We start from the raw sequence: 14,540 nt of genomic DNA, 5'->3' as shown, positions 1-14,540 counted from the left end.
CTGTGGCAATGCGGCTGTAGGCTTAATAAAGCCAGGCTTGCTGTACAGCCCTCAAAAACCCTGTGCCCTTAAAGGCAAGAACAAGAATGTGCTCCTGTGTTTTGGCAATCCAACAAAAAGGCCTGGGCGACTTCATCATTTATGGGCCTCATTCCAGAGATGAGACGTTACCTGGAGGGACTTCCTGGCGTGGCGCGCTCAGCGTCGGGTCAGGGAAAGCGCTCTGCTGCAGTAAGAGCGCTCCCAATCACGGATACGGGATAAAAAGACGGGGAAGCGAGGGCGACACAAACCCTGAAGAGGTCTGAGAGGAGGTTCCAGACTGAAGAAAATTGATCCAAGCAGCGCATAAAGGGGTTTTCTACCGTCCCAGCACAAAAAGTGAAGGGGGGGTGGAAGAACTTCAGCGCAGAAAGACCGCACACCCGACCGTGAGATGTCCCTGAGACCCGAATGAGAAAGCACCAGGCTGCTCCAAACTAAAACTGTAAAATCAAGAGTACTCCTGAAGGAACAAGGTAATAACGCTGGCTTAAATTAAAATAAAAGGAGTACGGACTAACTTAATATTATAAAGGACAGTAAAGCTAATGGAGAGAGGAGCTTCAGCGTTCTGAGACTTATCAAGTTGTGGAAAATAAGCCTTGTAAAGAGGCAGAAAATAAAAACTGAGACATACTGAGTACCTGCTTCTACAGGGGGACGCTCTGTTGAGAGAGACAAGGAGCTGAAATAGCAAGCAGCAGCAGCGGTGACAACAAAGCAGCGGCCATTGAGGAGGAGCTCAGCGTAAAACAAAGGGGTGAGTGAGTTTGTGGTCATTGCTCCTGGGCATCCCGATGGACTCCACTTTGCACACTTTGCGCACTTGTCTTCCTCCCCTTCAATACGACCTCCCTCACCCACCCACAGGACCAAGGGTGTGATTTGCTGCTTCAAGGCTGCTTACACGAAGCTCACCTTCTCCTGGATGATCACAGTGATGGATGCTGATCTGGATCTTGACCTCACCGCATACTGCAATTCTTTTAACATTGCACGTCGCATCACCTACATCAAACAAGCAGTGGATGCAATCAAGGCTAAAACAGTGGATGCATATTGGCAGAACTTGTGGGAGTAATGTATGCCCAATTTCAAGGGATTTCCAAGAATTGCCACAGAGGTAGAGGACATTATGCAGATGGCCAGGCAAATGGGTGGTGATGGCTTTGCTGACCTCATCCAGGAAGAAGTGGTAGAGATGGAGTCATAAAACACACAAATGATTTGATTGCAGAGTTTGACCCCTCCATGGAACGCAGCTTCACAATCATCCATGGGATTACAGGCACTCTTGAGAACGTACAAGGAAATGTTTGATGAGTTCAAGAGACAACAACAGCAGCTGTCAACCATAATGTTCCTCACAAAGAAACCAGCAGCACCAGATGTGCCGAGGAAACCCACCTCTGGACCACAGCCACGAATTTTTCTGGCTACCAGTCAACCCCACCCCCTCCTTATATCATCTGCAGCAGCATCCAGAAAGGGGAAGAGGAAAGAAGACTAAGCAGAAGATTTAGAGCCACATTTGTCTCTCTCCATTAAGCGCAGTGATTTTTTAAAATGGCTTTTAATAGTTTTCTGGTTCTTTTTACACATTTCCAGGGGGCATTCTGGCTTTACATGATTTTGTTTATATGTGCGATGATCAGGAACATAACCCCCATGTAAGATGAGAGATACCTGTATAACCAACAGCTGTTGATAGAGCTACACTTAATGGACTTTTTAAAATCCCTTTCAAGCCACCCTAACTGCAGACATATCTTGATGCCAGGAGAGAAAAGCAGGAAGGCAAGCAGCAGCACACAGCCTGCTCTAGCTAGCTAGGATTGTCCCCTTCTCAGCAGGGTCATCTCCCACCAAATGGTCTCTGGGAATTCCTATATTTCATTTAAATAAATTGTTATATTTTATTGATTTTTTAAAAATGGTAAAATGCACTGGAATGGTTTCCAGAAAGGCAGGGTAGAAGTAGCTGTAAAAAATAATAAATCTAAAATTTGTGGCAGCAAATTCCATAGGTTGTTTAAGGAGGTTCCTTCCGTCTGTCTGCTTCACTTCACTCCAACAGACTATTTTTTTGTTTTAATATAGCTGCGTATTCAAATAGTTCATTTCAGTACCTGGCACAGAGGAGTCTCACTGCTGCAATTCCTCCTCCTCCTTAGTTGATAAAGCACTTCAAAATGCTCAGAGTGCGACACATACCGTATTTTTCGCACCATAGGACGCACCGGACAATAGGACGCACCTTGTTTTAGAGGGGGGGAAATTCTTCCGCTCTCTGCCCAGCGCCCCTTCAGTGAAGCGGCAGGAAGCGCTGCACAGAGAGTGGGAGAATTTCCCCCCTCTTGTTTTCCCGCTCTAAAACAAGGTGCCGTTCAGGCGGCTACCTTGGAAGCCTGGAGAGCGAGAGGGGTCGGTGCACATCAACCCCTCTCGCTCTCCAGGCTTCAGGTTCCTTTCGACTTGCCCACCACCAGCCCCAAAGAGCAGGTCAGGGAGCAGCGGAAAGGCACAGCAGAGAGGCTGCTGCCATAGTCACGCGTCACTTCTCCAGCTGGGAGAGGATCGCGGGGCTATGGCTTCTTTAGCCCCCCGCACGCTCTCCCGGCTGGAGAGGTGACGCACGGCTATGGAGGCTCCTGCCATAGAGAGCCGGGAGAGGGCTCTCATTTTTGAAGGGGAAAAAGTGCGTCCTATAGAGCGAAAAATACGGTACTTGTTATAACCCTTGCGTAAACCCTGTTAAGGCAAGTCAAGTCTTTTGCAGATGGAGGACCGAAAGCACTTGCGCCACCAGCGACTGGTTTTCAGAAGCAACATTCTCCAACTGTGGAGAAAGACCATAGCTAGCCTTACCCTCCATGATTTGCCCAATGCTCTTTAAAAGACACCCAAATTGTGGTTCATCACTACTGTACCTCCATAGTTTAACTATGCACGGTGTGAAGATATCCTTTCTTTTTATCTATCCTGGATATCCCAACATGAACCTTCACTGAATGTCAGTGAGTTCTAGGGTTACAAGAGAGGAAGAACAACATTTTTTTCTAGCCACCTTCTCCATGCCATGCATAATTTAAGTACTTCTATCATGTCACCTCTTACTTGTCTTTTCCCTGGACTAAAAAGTCCCAAATGCCACAAGCTTTCCTCAGAGAGCATCTGCTCAATCCCCTTGTTCATTCATAGAATCATAGAATCATAGAGTTGGAAGAGACCACAAGGGCCATCGAGTCCAACCCCCTGCCAAGCAGGAAACACCATCAGAGCACTCCTGACATATGGTTGTCAAGCCTCTGCTTAAAGACCTCCAAAGAAGGAGACTCCACCACACTCCTTGGCAGCAAATTCCACTGTCAAACAGCTCTTACTGTCAGGAAGTTCTTCCTAATGTTTAGGTGGAATCTTCTTTCTTGTAGTTTGGAACCATTGCTCCGTGTCCGCTTCTCTGGAGCAGCAGAAAAGAACCTTTCTCCCTCCTCTATGTGACATCCTTTTATATATTTGAACATGGCTATTCAGGATGTTGTTTTCTGAACCTTTTCCAGCTCCTTTTTGAGGTGAGAACTATATACAGTATTCCAAAGGCAATGGCACCATAGATTTGTAAAATGGCATTACGGTACAGTGGTACCTTGGTTTACGAACTTAATCCGTTCCAGAAGTCCGTTCTTAAACCTAAGCATTCTTAAACCAAGGCGTGCTTTCCCACAGCAGAGGGGGACTCAATTTACAAACAGAACCCACTCAGCAGGAAGCGAAACATGTTCTGCTTCCAAGGCAAAGTTCACAAACCAAAACACTACTTCCAGGTTTGCAGCGTTCTTAATCCAAGTTGTTCATAAACTAAGCTGTTCTTAAACCAAGGTATCACTGTATTTGCATTTTATTTTCAATTCCTTTACTAACAATTTTGCCTTTTTCGCAGCTTTTGCACACTGGGTCAACATCTTCATTCAGCTTCACTGAGCTATCCACTACAACCCCAAGGCCTCACTTCTGGTCAGTCACTGCCAGTTCAGACCCCATGAGCGTATAATGTGACATTATCCCCAACATACATCACTTTTCACTTGTTTACATTAAATTGCCATTGCCATTTTACCACCCATTAACTCAGTTTGGGGAGGTCCTTTCAGAGCTCTTCAACCCTGAACGATTTAGTATAACCACCAAACTTGGCCACTTCACTACTCACCCCTAACTCTAGATCATTTGTGAACAAGTTAAAAAGCACAAGTCCCAGTGCTGATCCTTGGGGAGCTCTTTACACCCCCAATTTAAGGCGAACAGGAGAAGCAGCCTCCTTGCTCTCACTGCAACATTTCAAAGCCTTGATGTTTATAGCAAAATACCAAATCGAAGAAACAAGCGAAAAGGTTGCCAACTAAATAACAAGCAAAAAATATTCTATTCACAACTTTGGTAGCTGAACTACCTCGCAGGGGTATTGTGAGTAGAAAAGGAGAAAGGTACAACCTTGAGTGCCACGGGGAAAAACCAAGCTACAAATATACAACAATCATGTGAAAATTCATAACTCTCAGCAATATACACAAAACATTTTGGCCATGTCCTCTTGGGATTCATTATACAGAGGAAAAGGGAAGCTGGAATGCACACTATGGACTTTAAGAAAGTTGATTTCAAAAAAAGTAAGAAACCACTGGGTGAAATCCCATGGTCAGAAATACTCAAAAGAGAAGGGAGTCCAAGATGGATGGGAGTTTTTTTTAAGGTGAGATACTGAAGGGACAATTTCAAACAATTCCAACCAGAAAGAAAAGTGGGAGGCATCAAAAGAAACTAGTGTGGCTGCATAAGGAGCTTACTACGGATGAGCTGAGATTTAAAAGGGGCTCGTATAAGAAATTGAAGGGGCAAATCGCAAAAGAAGAGGGTGAATGAGTGGCCAACATGAGAAGGTCAGGAAGGCTAAATCTCAAAAATGAGCTCAGGCTTGCAAAAGATGTTAAAAATAATAAAAAGGGGTGGAGGGGCTATGCTCAAAGCAAGAGGAAGAACAAACAAATAGTAGGACCTCTGCATTAAGAAGATGAAGAAATGCTGTTGAGTGGCAGAAAAGTGAAACTGCTCAGTGCCTACTTTGCCTTTATCTTCGCCCAAGAAGAAAGCAGTGGCCAAACTGGTGATAGGAGAAAAAATGATGCAAGGAGAGAGTTACAGTCCAAGATAGGAAAATGGGTGGTAATCAAACATCGAGCTACTTTAACACTGAGCCTAATTTGTCATTTTAATGTTCATTCATCCAGTATGGAGATATCCTTTTAGAGCACCTCACAGCCTCTTTTAGTTAAAAACTACCCCGAACAACTTGGTGTCATCAGCAGACTTTGCTAACTCATCTCCAGAAAAGGCTAGAAAGATGTTCTGTCTCATGCTGCAGACTTGGGTTCAAAAAGCAAACACGCTTCCAGTAAATCTCACTCGCTGTCACAAATGGGCAAGACCAGAACCGAGAACTAGACCAGAATGGTTTTCTTATCTATTTGAAGACATAAGAATAGTTATTCTACTTACACTCCTCCCTCCATACCAAATACACCATCAGATACAAACTTCGGAATGGGCAGGTACACAGGGAGGGCACCCCCTGCTGCAAAAACCCTCTTTTTGTCATAATTTCCAGTCTTCTCTCCCCACCTCCATGCTCAACCTGTATTCCTAGGGGAGGGGGGGAATGATGTAGCAGAATCTAAATAAAGGGGGCAAACCATTATTCTTCCAGGCAAGCCAGAAAAAATATTATTATGAGAAGCAATGAAAGGTGAAGCAAGAAAAGAGGCACATCTTTGCTGCTAGAGCCATTTCACTTTTGAAAAGCAAGATCACCATTTGAAACCCTTAAATAACCAGCCAGCACAAGTAAAGCCCCACAAGTAAAACTTGCAAACCACAACATGTCTAACACTGAAAGACTGTTTTGAGTTTCTACCTGCAAAGTTAACTGTTCTAAGGGGAGGGGTGGAAATCAGCCAATCTCCTTGGCCCATTAGAGAGCTTTTTCACAGCTTGTTTGCTTCCTTTTGCAAATCGTACAATGGAAAGGTTATCAAAAAGCTTCCTGGGGCGCAGGCTGAAAGGCAACACTTCAGTCAGGGATGCTGCCTGCAGAGGAGATTTCGGTCACAAACCTCACAACAGGTATTCTAAAATTGGTGACAAGGGGGCGAGCCTGAGCCGCAGAAAGCGACTAGCGACCAGGGAATTTCGAACACTGGGTTGGGGATGTGTACATACAAGTTTGCTCTGAACTCCTTAAAAGAGAACTAGATAAAACTGTAACAAATAATGGATCAACCCAGCCATATTTTTATATCTCTGACACAGCAAGCTCAGAACCAGATGCCATACAGAGAGATGAGATGCACTGAAAGCCTATGGACCTGTTTGATTCCAACTGAGCACTTTGAGAAGACAACTGAAAGGGCAGAAGATTTGAATTTACAAGAGACATCATATTCCTGGATTCCTTGGCGTGGCACATCCCTCAATGCTCCCTGGGCTGCACCGGGCACAGCGCAGGCCTCCAGTCACTTCACCCTCTTTCCCCACACCTTCCTCTGATCCCAATACATTCAATACACTGGAAAGGAGAGGACGATGTTGGGGGGCAACTGGAGGCCTTGCATGATCCCCTCTGAAACGCTTTAGAAAAGCAAAAGAGATCCCACGCACCCACCCTCCCAGCGCACTATTGTCTAGCGAACTTGGGAGTGCAGCAACTGGTGGGTCTTTTGCACTAGATCTTTTATTTTTGAAACTGCGCATTTTGTCAGCTTCAGTTTGTCTGAAGGAGGTGCTTTGCCTTTTGTTTGGTTGTGTGTTTTACCTGTTTTGGAGCATCGCCAGCTTTTACTATGTGGTGCTCAAGACGGCTTCTTAGACTTCCAAATGTGCCCCTGGGCCCAGAAAAGTTGGGGACTCACGACCTACCACCTGAAAAACCCTTTGCCAACACCATGAACCTGATTGTACTGACAGCTTTTCACCACTGGTAGTTTTTAACTATCCCCATGACAACTGTAAAGAAGAAGTCTAGAATCATCTATTGAAGTCAAATGATTAATGAAACATGTAACGCAATAGCAAGATTGCTCCAACAGAGAGTGACACCAGCAGCGCACCATTTGTACGTCAAGCACAACATCACTTTCAAAACGTTTCAAACCTTATGTAGCAACTGGTTTCTCTGTAAAAGAAAAGCGATGAGCACCACCTTAATATATATATATTGAAGTTACAAAACAGAAGTAAGGAGCATAATGGAAAAGAATACCTCCATGTATTAGGACATAATTCATGAAGTAACTTTCCCCTCAATTCATCCCCCAACCCCTTCTGTTCCCTGCTCCCCCCCCCCACCCTTATCACTGGAAGTGTCTGGGCTGTGATGAACATCTGCAATATCTCATTCCATACACAGGAGAAACCGGAAGCGATTCTGAGCCAATAAAATAAGAAAACTTGTAAGTGGAAGTGTTTGGAAAGTAAATGCTTCGACAGCTTCTTTGAATGCATTCAGGCTTATCTAAATGTAAGTTAAGAGATTGCAGTAGCCTTAGCTTGGATCCAAATCTTGCTGATTATGCTAATGATTATATTTCCCTTGTGTTCTTGAAATCAATGCATTTTCCAGATGAAGTAGCGTAAAGAGACAATAAGGAGACCCTAACTCCTACAAAGAGACAATGACAATGAACTACGATTCTGGGAGTCTTCTTAGCTTGAAGTTACTTTCCCTGCCTCAAGTCTCCCATGTCCGTCCTTTTGGCACTACTGCTAAGGATTCATAGCACAAGGTAACTAACAAAAGCACCAGAATGAACAAACACAGTTTGTGCTAACATCAGTTACTAAAGCTCTTTACAAAGCCCGTATCTGGTTGGGAACGGGTCAATAAGGTCTGTGCAGTTTACAACAAGCTATCACAACATTTTTACTTGGCATGATCTTACCTCTCATCCTCACCATCAACAAGTTGCGCTGTCAGCGGAAGTGCCTTCAGGGGGAAAAGAGAGGTGGCCATGCTGCTGCCTCCATCTGACATGGCTGATGATGCTCCAGCGCCACTTTCTCCACTGGTGGTTTGGGGCAGGCCAACCAAGGCGGGTTGTTCCGTAGAACGTTTGGAATCTTCACTTCGGGTTGTAATTGACTGAACAAGAGACTGGGCAGAAAACTGGGCAGAGTTCAGTGGTACCTGTTGTGGCACATTTTGGACTGCGGGCAAATTGATGCTAGTAGACACATTTTGGACCAAGTTCCCATTTTGCGCACCTGATGATGATTGTGCTATGTTCTTTGAAGGAGGCAAACTCATAGGTGTGGGCAACACGTTTGCAGCAGACTGGCATGGGACAGAAGCAGCACTGGCAGAAGGTACAGGACTAACAGCAGGCAATTGTTGACCAGCCATTCCTGGAACAAGGGATTCTGCCACTTGCACAGGTAACAAAGTACTCTGTGGAACAATAACCAAGGGCTGAGGAAGGCTTGATGTGCTACCTTGCAACCCGGGATGGACGACGCCTGCTGGAACAGGGGGCACCACATGGGAAGATGGAGGAGCGCTCTGTGCCACCACCGAAGGAGCAATTGGATTTGCAACTGCTGTCTGCTGCACCACGGGAGGTACACTTCCTTGTTGTCCAACGTTCACTGTTTGAGCACCAGCTCCTGAGGTCAGCATTGCTGTCTGAGCATGTGCAGCAGGCTGAGAGGATGCTACTGCCAGGTGTGCTTGTACCGAAGGCTGCATACTTGGTGCCTGAGCAACAGGCGCAGGCATAGCCGTTCCTACCATTGTAGGTCCTGCCTGCATAGAAGCTGGAGTCTGAAGCATCTGCTGCTGTTGTACGTAATCTGGCATAGGCCCTGTGACAGAATTCTGATTCACTGGTTTAACATGCCCTGGGGCCATCTGCAGAGGTACCTGCTGCTGTTGCTGCTGTGGTGGATGTTGTGCCTGTCCTTGCCCATACGGCAACTGGTGCAGTTGTGGCACAACCGGAACAGGTGGCACAGGCTGCGTTGATTGGGTGTATGGCAGCTGCTGTGCCATGGCAGGCTGTTGATGGCCACCTACTATATTTACCGGAGGAGGGACAGCTGATGCAGGAGGCTGGACCCCTTGCTTTTGAGGAGGATAATTGACATCTTGAGGATGAAGCTGTGACTGAGAAACGCTCTGGGGTATGCTGGGTGCTGGAGCAGGCTGAGGGCCGGTGCTGCCAAAATCCAACTGCTGAGAACCTGCTGCGTGAAATGGTGGCGGCTGTGCCACCGCTGGTGCTCCCATCTCCCCACTTCCCACACTTTCAGTATAGTGACTCAGTGTGCTTACGCTGCTACTAACTGAGCTCCCACTGGTGCTCTCCCTTTCAGAAGTCACGTCGAGTGAATTTTGTTTGAGAGTGTCTAACGCTTTATTTACAGCTACTCCTTCTGCAACTGGCACGAGGTTCTCTTTGTCGTAGAACTCTGTGCATGTCCATCTACCCTTCTTGAAAGGTTCTGAACTAGAATCCAGTTTCACAACTCTAAACCTCGAGGTGCTGGCTGCAGGCTGCAGTTGACTATATGTTCCTGCTGCTGCTGCAGCAACTCCTCCTGCACTGGAATTCCCAGCGCTAGAGGAAGTACTCGTGCCATTGCCAAGCCCACTCGAGACCGCCACATTAACACTGCCACTAGTTATGCTACCAGTACTTGTGAAGTTACTTAGATTCACATTAACGGGACCAGGCATGCTGCTCACCCCACTGGAGCTGCCACTAGTCTCGCTGCTTAAAGTGCTGGTCGTAGCTCCGCCGGCTGAAGCGACCCCAGGTGTACCAGCAGCGTGGAAATGAGAAACAAGAGCGGCCACAGGCACACCAGCAGATGATGCAGCAGAAACGGGCACGGCAGCTGCCACAACGCTATCAGAGCTTGCAGCGGTAGACAGTTTTCTAAACGAAGGGCTAAACGGTGGTCCTCCGGGAGCCGCTGGGCCGACCATCCCGGAGTGTGGCGCATGGTGATGTCCATGGTGGTGGTGGTGGTGATAATGATGTCCCTGAGAAGGGTGCATGCTGCCATTGATGGCCACACTCTGATGTGGCAAAGAGGGGTGCTGCTGCTGCTGCTGCAGAAGGCGAGGCTGGTTGGGGGAGACAGCGCCGGGGCTCTCGGCCTCCTGGAAGTTGTTCAGAGTCTCTTCCGAGGAGCTCCGCTCCGGTTCCCCCAAATCCGTGGCCCTGGACAAGGAGACGTCCAGGATCTCGGAAGAGGACAAGTCCTCGGTGTGCGACTCGTCCAGGTCGTCGTAGCTCTCCGTGTCCTCGGCGATGCTGTTGTTGGAGCTGAGGCTGGCCGAGATCTGGGCGGGGGTCACGCTGGTGATCTGGAAGCCGCTTTTCTTCTTCATCTGGGCCCCTGCCTGGCCCAGGGGCTGCGGCGTCGAGAGGAGGGTCAGGCTCTGCGGAGGAGGCAGCCCGGGAGAAGACGAAGGCGCTGCGGAGGAGGAGGAGGAGGGAGGCGGCGGCGGCGGCGGCTGAACCAGCAAGGGCGGCGGGTAATCTTCCAAGCCGCCGCCGCTGCTGCCTCCGATGCCTGCCGGACACAAGGCCGGCACCGCGACGCTGCTGCTGCTGCCGCCTCCTCCTGCTGCTCCGCCGCCGCCGCTGCCGCTGCCCCTCCGAGGAAGCATCGCCGGGTGCGCCATCTTCCCGACGCTGGTGTCTGCCGCTGAGTCAGGCTGGTGCATTGAACGAGCACTATTTTAAGGAGCCCCGGACGGAGAGCGAGGAGGGAAAGGGAGCGCGCAGGCGGAGCAGGCGCACCTGGCAGCTGAGCCCAGACAGAAAGGGAGAGGCAGGCAGGCAGACACACAAGAGGCGCTTCTCCAGCCGGCTTCTCCGGCCAATGGGACACTCAGGCCCCGGCCCCTTCGCCGCCCGCGACCAGATCACAAAGCCCCCGGCCTCGCCAATCCTCCCGGCGAAAGGGAGCAGGGTTCGCCGACGACGCAGCAGCCGGCTCCGGAACGGCGGCGAGGCTCGTGCGCGCAGTCCCGGCGGGGCCGTCGGGCGCCGGGCGCTTCCCCATCCAGGATGGCGAGGCGGGGGGAGGCGGGGAAGCTGACGCAGCCCGGGCAGGAGCAGCAGCCGCCCCTCTCTCGCTCCTCCGACGCCTCTCCCTCCGCGGAAGGGAGCCGGGAAGCTTCGCGGGCGAGACGCCGCCGCCGCCGCCGCGCGCTCGCTCTCCCTCCTCCTCCTCCGGCGGCTTCCCTCTCTGGCTCTGTCCAAGGGAGGGGAGATGGAGAGGGGGGGAGAAAGATGGCGCTGGCGGCGGCGCAGGCGCAACCGCAGGCAGCGCGCAGACATAAAGGGCTCGCCGGCAGGGAGGGAGAAGAAGAGCCGGGGAGTTACGGCTCTGGCGGCCGGAGGTTGCCGAGGCGGCCGACCCGCAAGACGGAGGCCGCCAGCTCGGCCCGACAAGATGGCGGGGGCGTCGGCTTGGCGCTCGGCAGTTTTCTCCTCAGGCGGCCGCCTGCCGACCCTCCCCGCGTTTTCCCTCAGGAGTGGCGCCCTTCTCGCCAGGCGGTGCGGAGCGGCGGCTGCTGCTTCGCCCCTTGGTTCTGGCTGGCCGTCGGAACGGGGAGGTTTAGACGCGTGTCAAGACCAAGGCGGGCTTTCGGGCGGCGCGTGGGCTCGGAAAACCCCTTCGCGGAGTGCCTGACTCGCAGTTCTTGGTGGGGTTGACCCTCTCCGCATAGAAAACGAGCAGAAGTGCCCTAGTAATATAAAGCACCACATTCAAAGTCTGCACGTTCATTCGGGCCGAATATGCCAAGCGCTTCACAGCCTGAAAACACTCCCAGGAGACTGACAGAATCTCCACCCGAGTACAGCGCCTTCACCTTTAAAATCTGCCTTACTTCTAGACCTTCTGCAAGTGAAGTTCTGTTCTTCTGTATATTTCCATGCTTGGGAAAAAAATTCCCCCGGTTGGTTTTTGCATACTATGCCACATTAAACCCAACCAGGAAAAAGTAGCATGTACCAATAATCTGGGAACTTCTGTCACTTTCTGTCTAAGCCAAAATAAATAAATATTTTTTTTAAAAAAATCCAGTAGCACCTTAAGAGACCAACTAAGTTTGTTCTAGGTTTAAGCTTTTGTGTGCATTTGCACACAATTTTTTTTTTTTAGTTTTTATATTTATTTTGACTGCGTCAGACCAACACGGCTACCTACCTGATTAAGCCAAGTTATACATCTGACGGACGTATGGAAGAGCATATGAACCTGATTTCTGAAGTGTTTGTAAAATGGCACCTGCTAACATACCAAATTGGAGGCCTTTCCTTAAAGGTCTAACACCCTACATTTCCACACTTAAATTTGCTGCATGTTTTGTGATTTAAAACCTCTGCCGGGTTTTTCTCATCCAAGAGTACTTGCCCCAAACTTGGATCTTGGCATCCAGGAAATTTTTCTATATTTTATACCTATTTTCCTGAACCCACAGATTTGTCCTCTCATTCCACAGAAAAGCAGTGAAGCAGACAAATTTAGGAGAGATCTTGCAGAGAAGTGTCTCAGTACAGAAACATTTGCAGCTAATCTGCTTATTTTACACACTTACCCTACTTAAAAGGCTGAGTTTGAGGAAATCAAAGATTTGTTGGCTTTGGCTCATAATCTGAGTTTTTGCTGCTTTGATGATAATTACTCCTGCTATGTTTTTAAGTGTCCATGAACACAAGAGCTTAGCGAGTGCAATTAGACCAAGAGACCACCCTGTAGCAGCCTAGCATACAAAGCTCACCAAATGCCATCAAAGGTGAGGGGGAAATGGGCAGGATCAGTGACAGCACTCAGCAGCTGTGAAAAAAAGACCTATTAACTGCATGCCTGGCCATTCCAGCTTCACAGATTCTCCATTTTCTCTGCACCAACATAAACTCATGTGCTAACATAAACTCGCATGGTTTGTCAACAAATTCTGGGTGTGGAAACTCATGACTTCGGGGTAGGCCAACCCTTGTTGTTGTTGTTTAGTCGTTTAGTCTTGTCCGACTTCATGATCCCATGGACCAGAGCACGCCAGGCACTCCTGTCTTCCACTGCCTCCCGCAGTTTGGTCAAACTCATGCTGGTAGCTTCGAGAACACTGTCCAACCATCTCGTCCTCTGTTGTCCCCTTCTCCTTGTGCCCTCCATCTTTCCCAACATCAGGGTCTTTTCCAGGGAGTCTTCTCTTCTCATGAGGTGGCCAAAGTATTGGAGCCTCAGCTTCAGGAGCTGTCCTTCCAGTGAGCACTCAGGGCTGATTTCCTTAAGAATGGATCGGTTTGATCTTCTTGCAGTCCATGGGACTCTCAAGAGTCTCCTCTAGCACCAGACTTCAAAAGCATCAATTCTTCGGCGATCAGCCTTCTTGATGGTCCAGCTCTCACTTCCATTCATCACTACTGGGAAAACCATAGCTTTTACTATACCTTTGTTGGCAAGGTGATGTCTCTGCTTTTTAAGATGCTGTCTAGGTTTGTCATTGCTTTTCTCCCAAGAAGGAGGCGTCTTTTAATTTCGTGGCTGCTGTCACCACCTGCAGTGATCATGGAGCCCAAGAAAGTAAAATCTCTCACTGCCTCCATTTCTTCCCCTTCTATTTGCCAGGAGGTGATGGGCTCAGTGGCCATAAACTCACATGGTTTGTCAATAAACTCTGGGTGTGGAAACTCATGACTTCGGGGTAGGCCAACCCTAGTGAGGATATAATGCTTTAAACCATGGATGAGCCAGGTTCTTGGACTAGTGTGTTTTCCATCCCCTCTGACATGGCCGCAAGAAGAAAACTTCCTGGTTTAACAAAAGCAGAATTTTGTATTACATCTTAATTGTGAATTCTGCTTGGCTGAAACAAGCTTGACCCTGGCACAATAGGTGGATGTGGCAACAATTTTGCACCTAGCCTTATTATCCTGTATATAGCTGGAAATCAATGAGTACAGTACTGTGACTCCAACCATGATGTCAAACATAATAGGAAGAACTCTATCACCAGGCAGGGTCCAAGACTTGAGATTTCGTTAAAAAAAATCCTTTGAAGTCTTGAGCTCTTCTAGGAAGAACATTATGAAGCAAAATGTGCAGGTAGCCTTCCAAGTGATTTCTGTGAAATGAGCCAGCCTGGTTGCTCCCACCAGCCAGTGAATGAAGTCGTATCTGTGACAGATGTGAGTTCTTGGATTCCAAACCATTGGAAGCCCTGGGGTCCTAAATGGCACATTTCCTGTTGCCAGACCTAATCTTCTCTGTAGATTTCCCCTTTCCCCCAGCAACCAGGATGCATTTTTCTTGTGGTGGGTTCATTTGAGATCAGTTATTTTCTTCAGACACTATTCCACAATAAATGTGGGTGGATGCTAAATGCAAATTGTGAAAACTTTCCAAGAGGCTTAAGCAAATCTGCT

The 14,540-nt window shown here is 48.5% G+C and overlaps 1 protein-coding gene across 3 annotated transcripts in view; it reads right to left on the bottom strand.

Moving 5' to 3' along the window:
- Positions 1-11,441, bottom strand: part of TSC22D1 (TSC22 domain family member 1) — a 62,048-nt gene extending 50,607 nt beyond the window's left edge. For 2 of the 3 annotated variants that reach the window (XR_014168474.1, XR_014168475.1), the window contains exon 1: positions 8,034-11,441. Coding sequence is in view for 1 of the 3 variants with exons in the window: in XM_081911703.1 (XP_081767829.1) it covers positions 8,034-10,825 (2,792 nt within the window). In the remaining 2 variants the exon portion in view is untranslated. The remainder of the gene's footprint in view (positions 1-8,033) is intronic. The other variant, XM_081911703.1, reaches the window with a different exon arrangement.
- Positions 11,442-14,540: the final 3,099 nt, after the last annotated feature.

This window comes from Podarcis melisellensis (genome assembly GCF_964234715.1).
Source record: "Podarcis melisellensis genome assembly, chromosome: 5".
NCBI classification, from domain to species: Eukaryota; Metazoa; Chordata; class Lepidosauria; order Squamata; family Lacertidae; genus Podarcis; species Podarcis melisellensis.
This window is presented reverse-complemented; position numbering and strand designations above follow the sequence as displayed.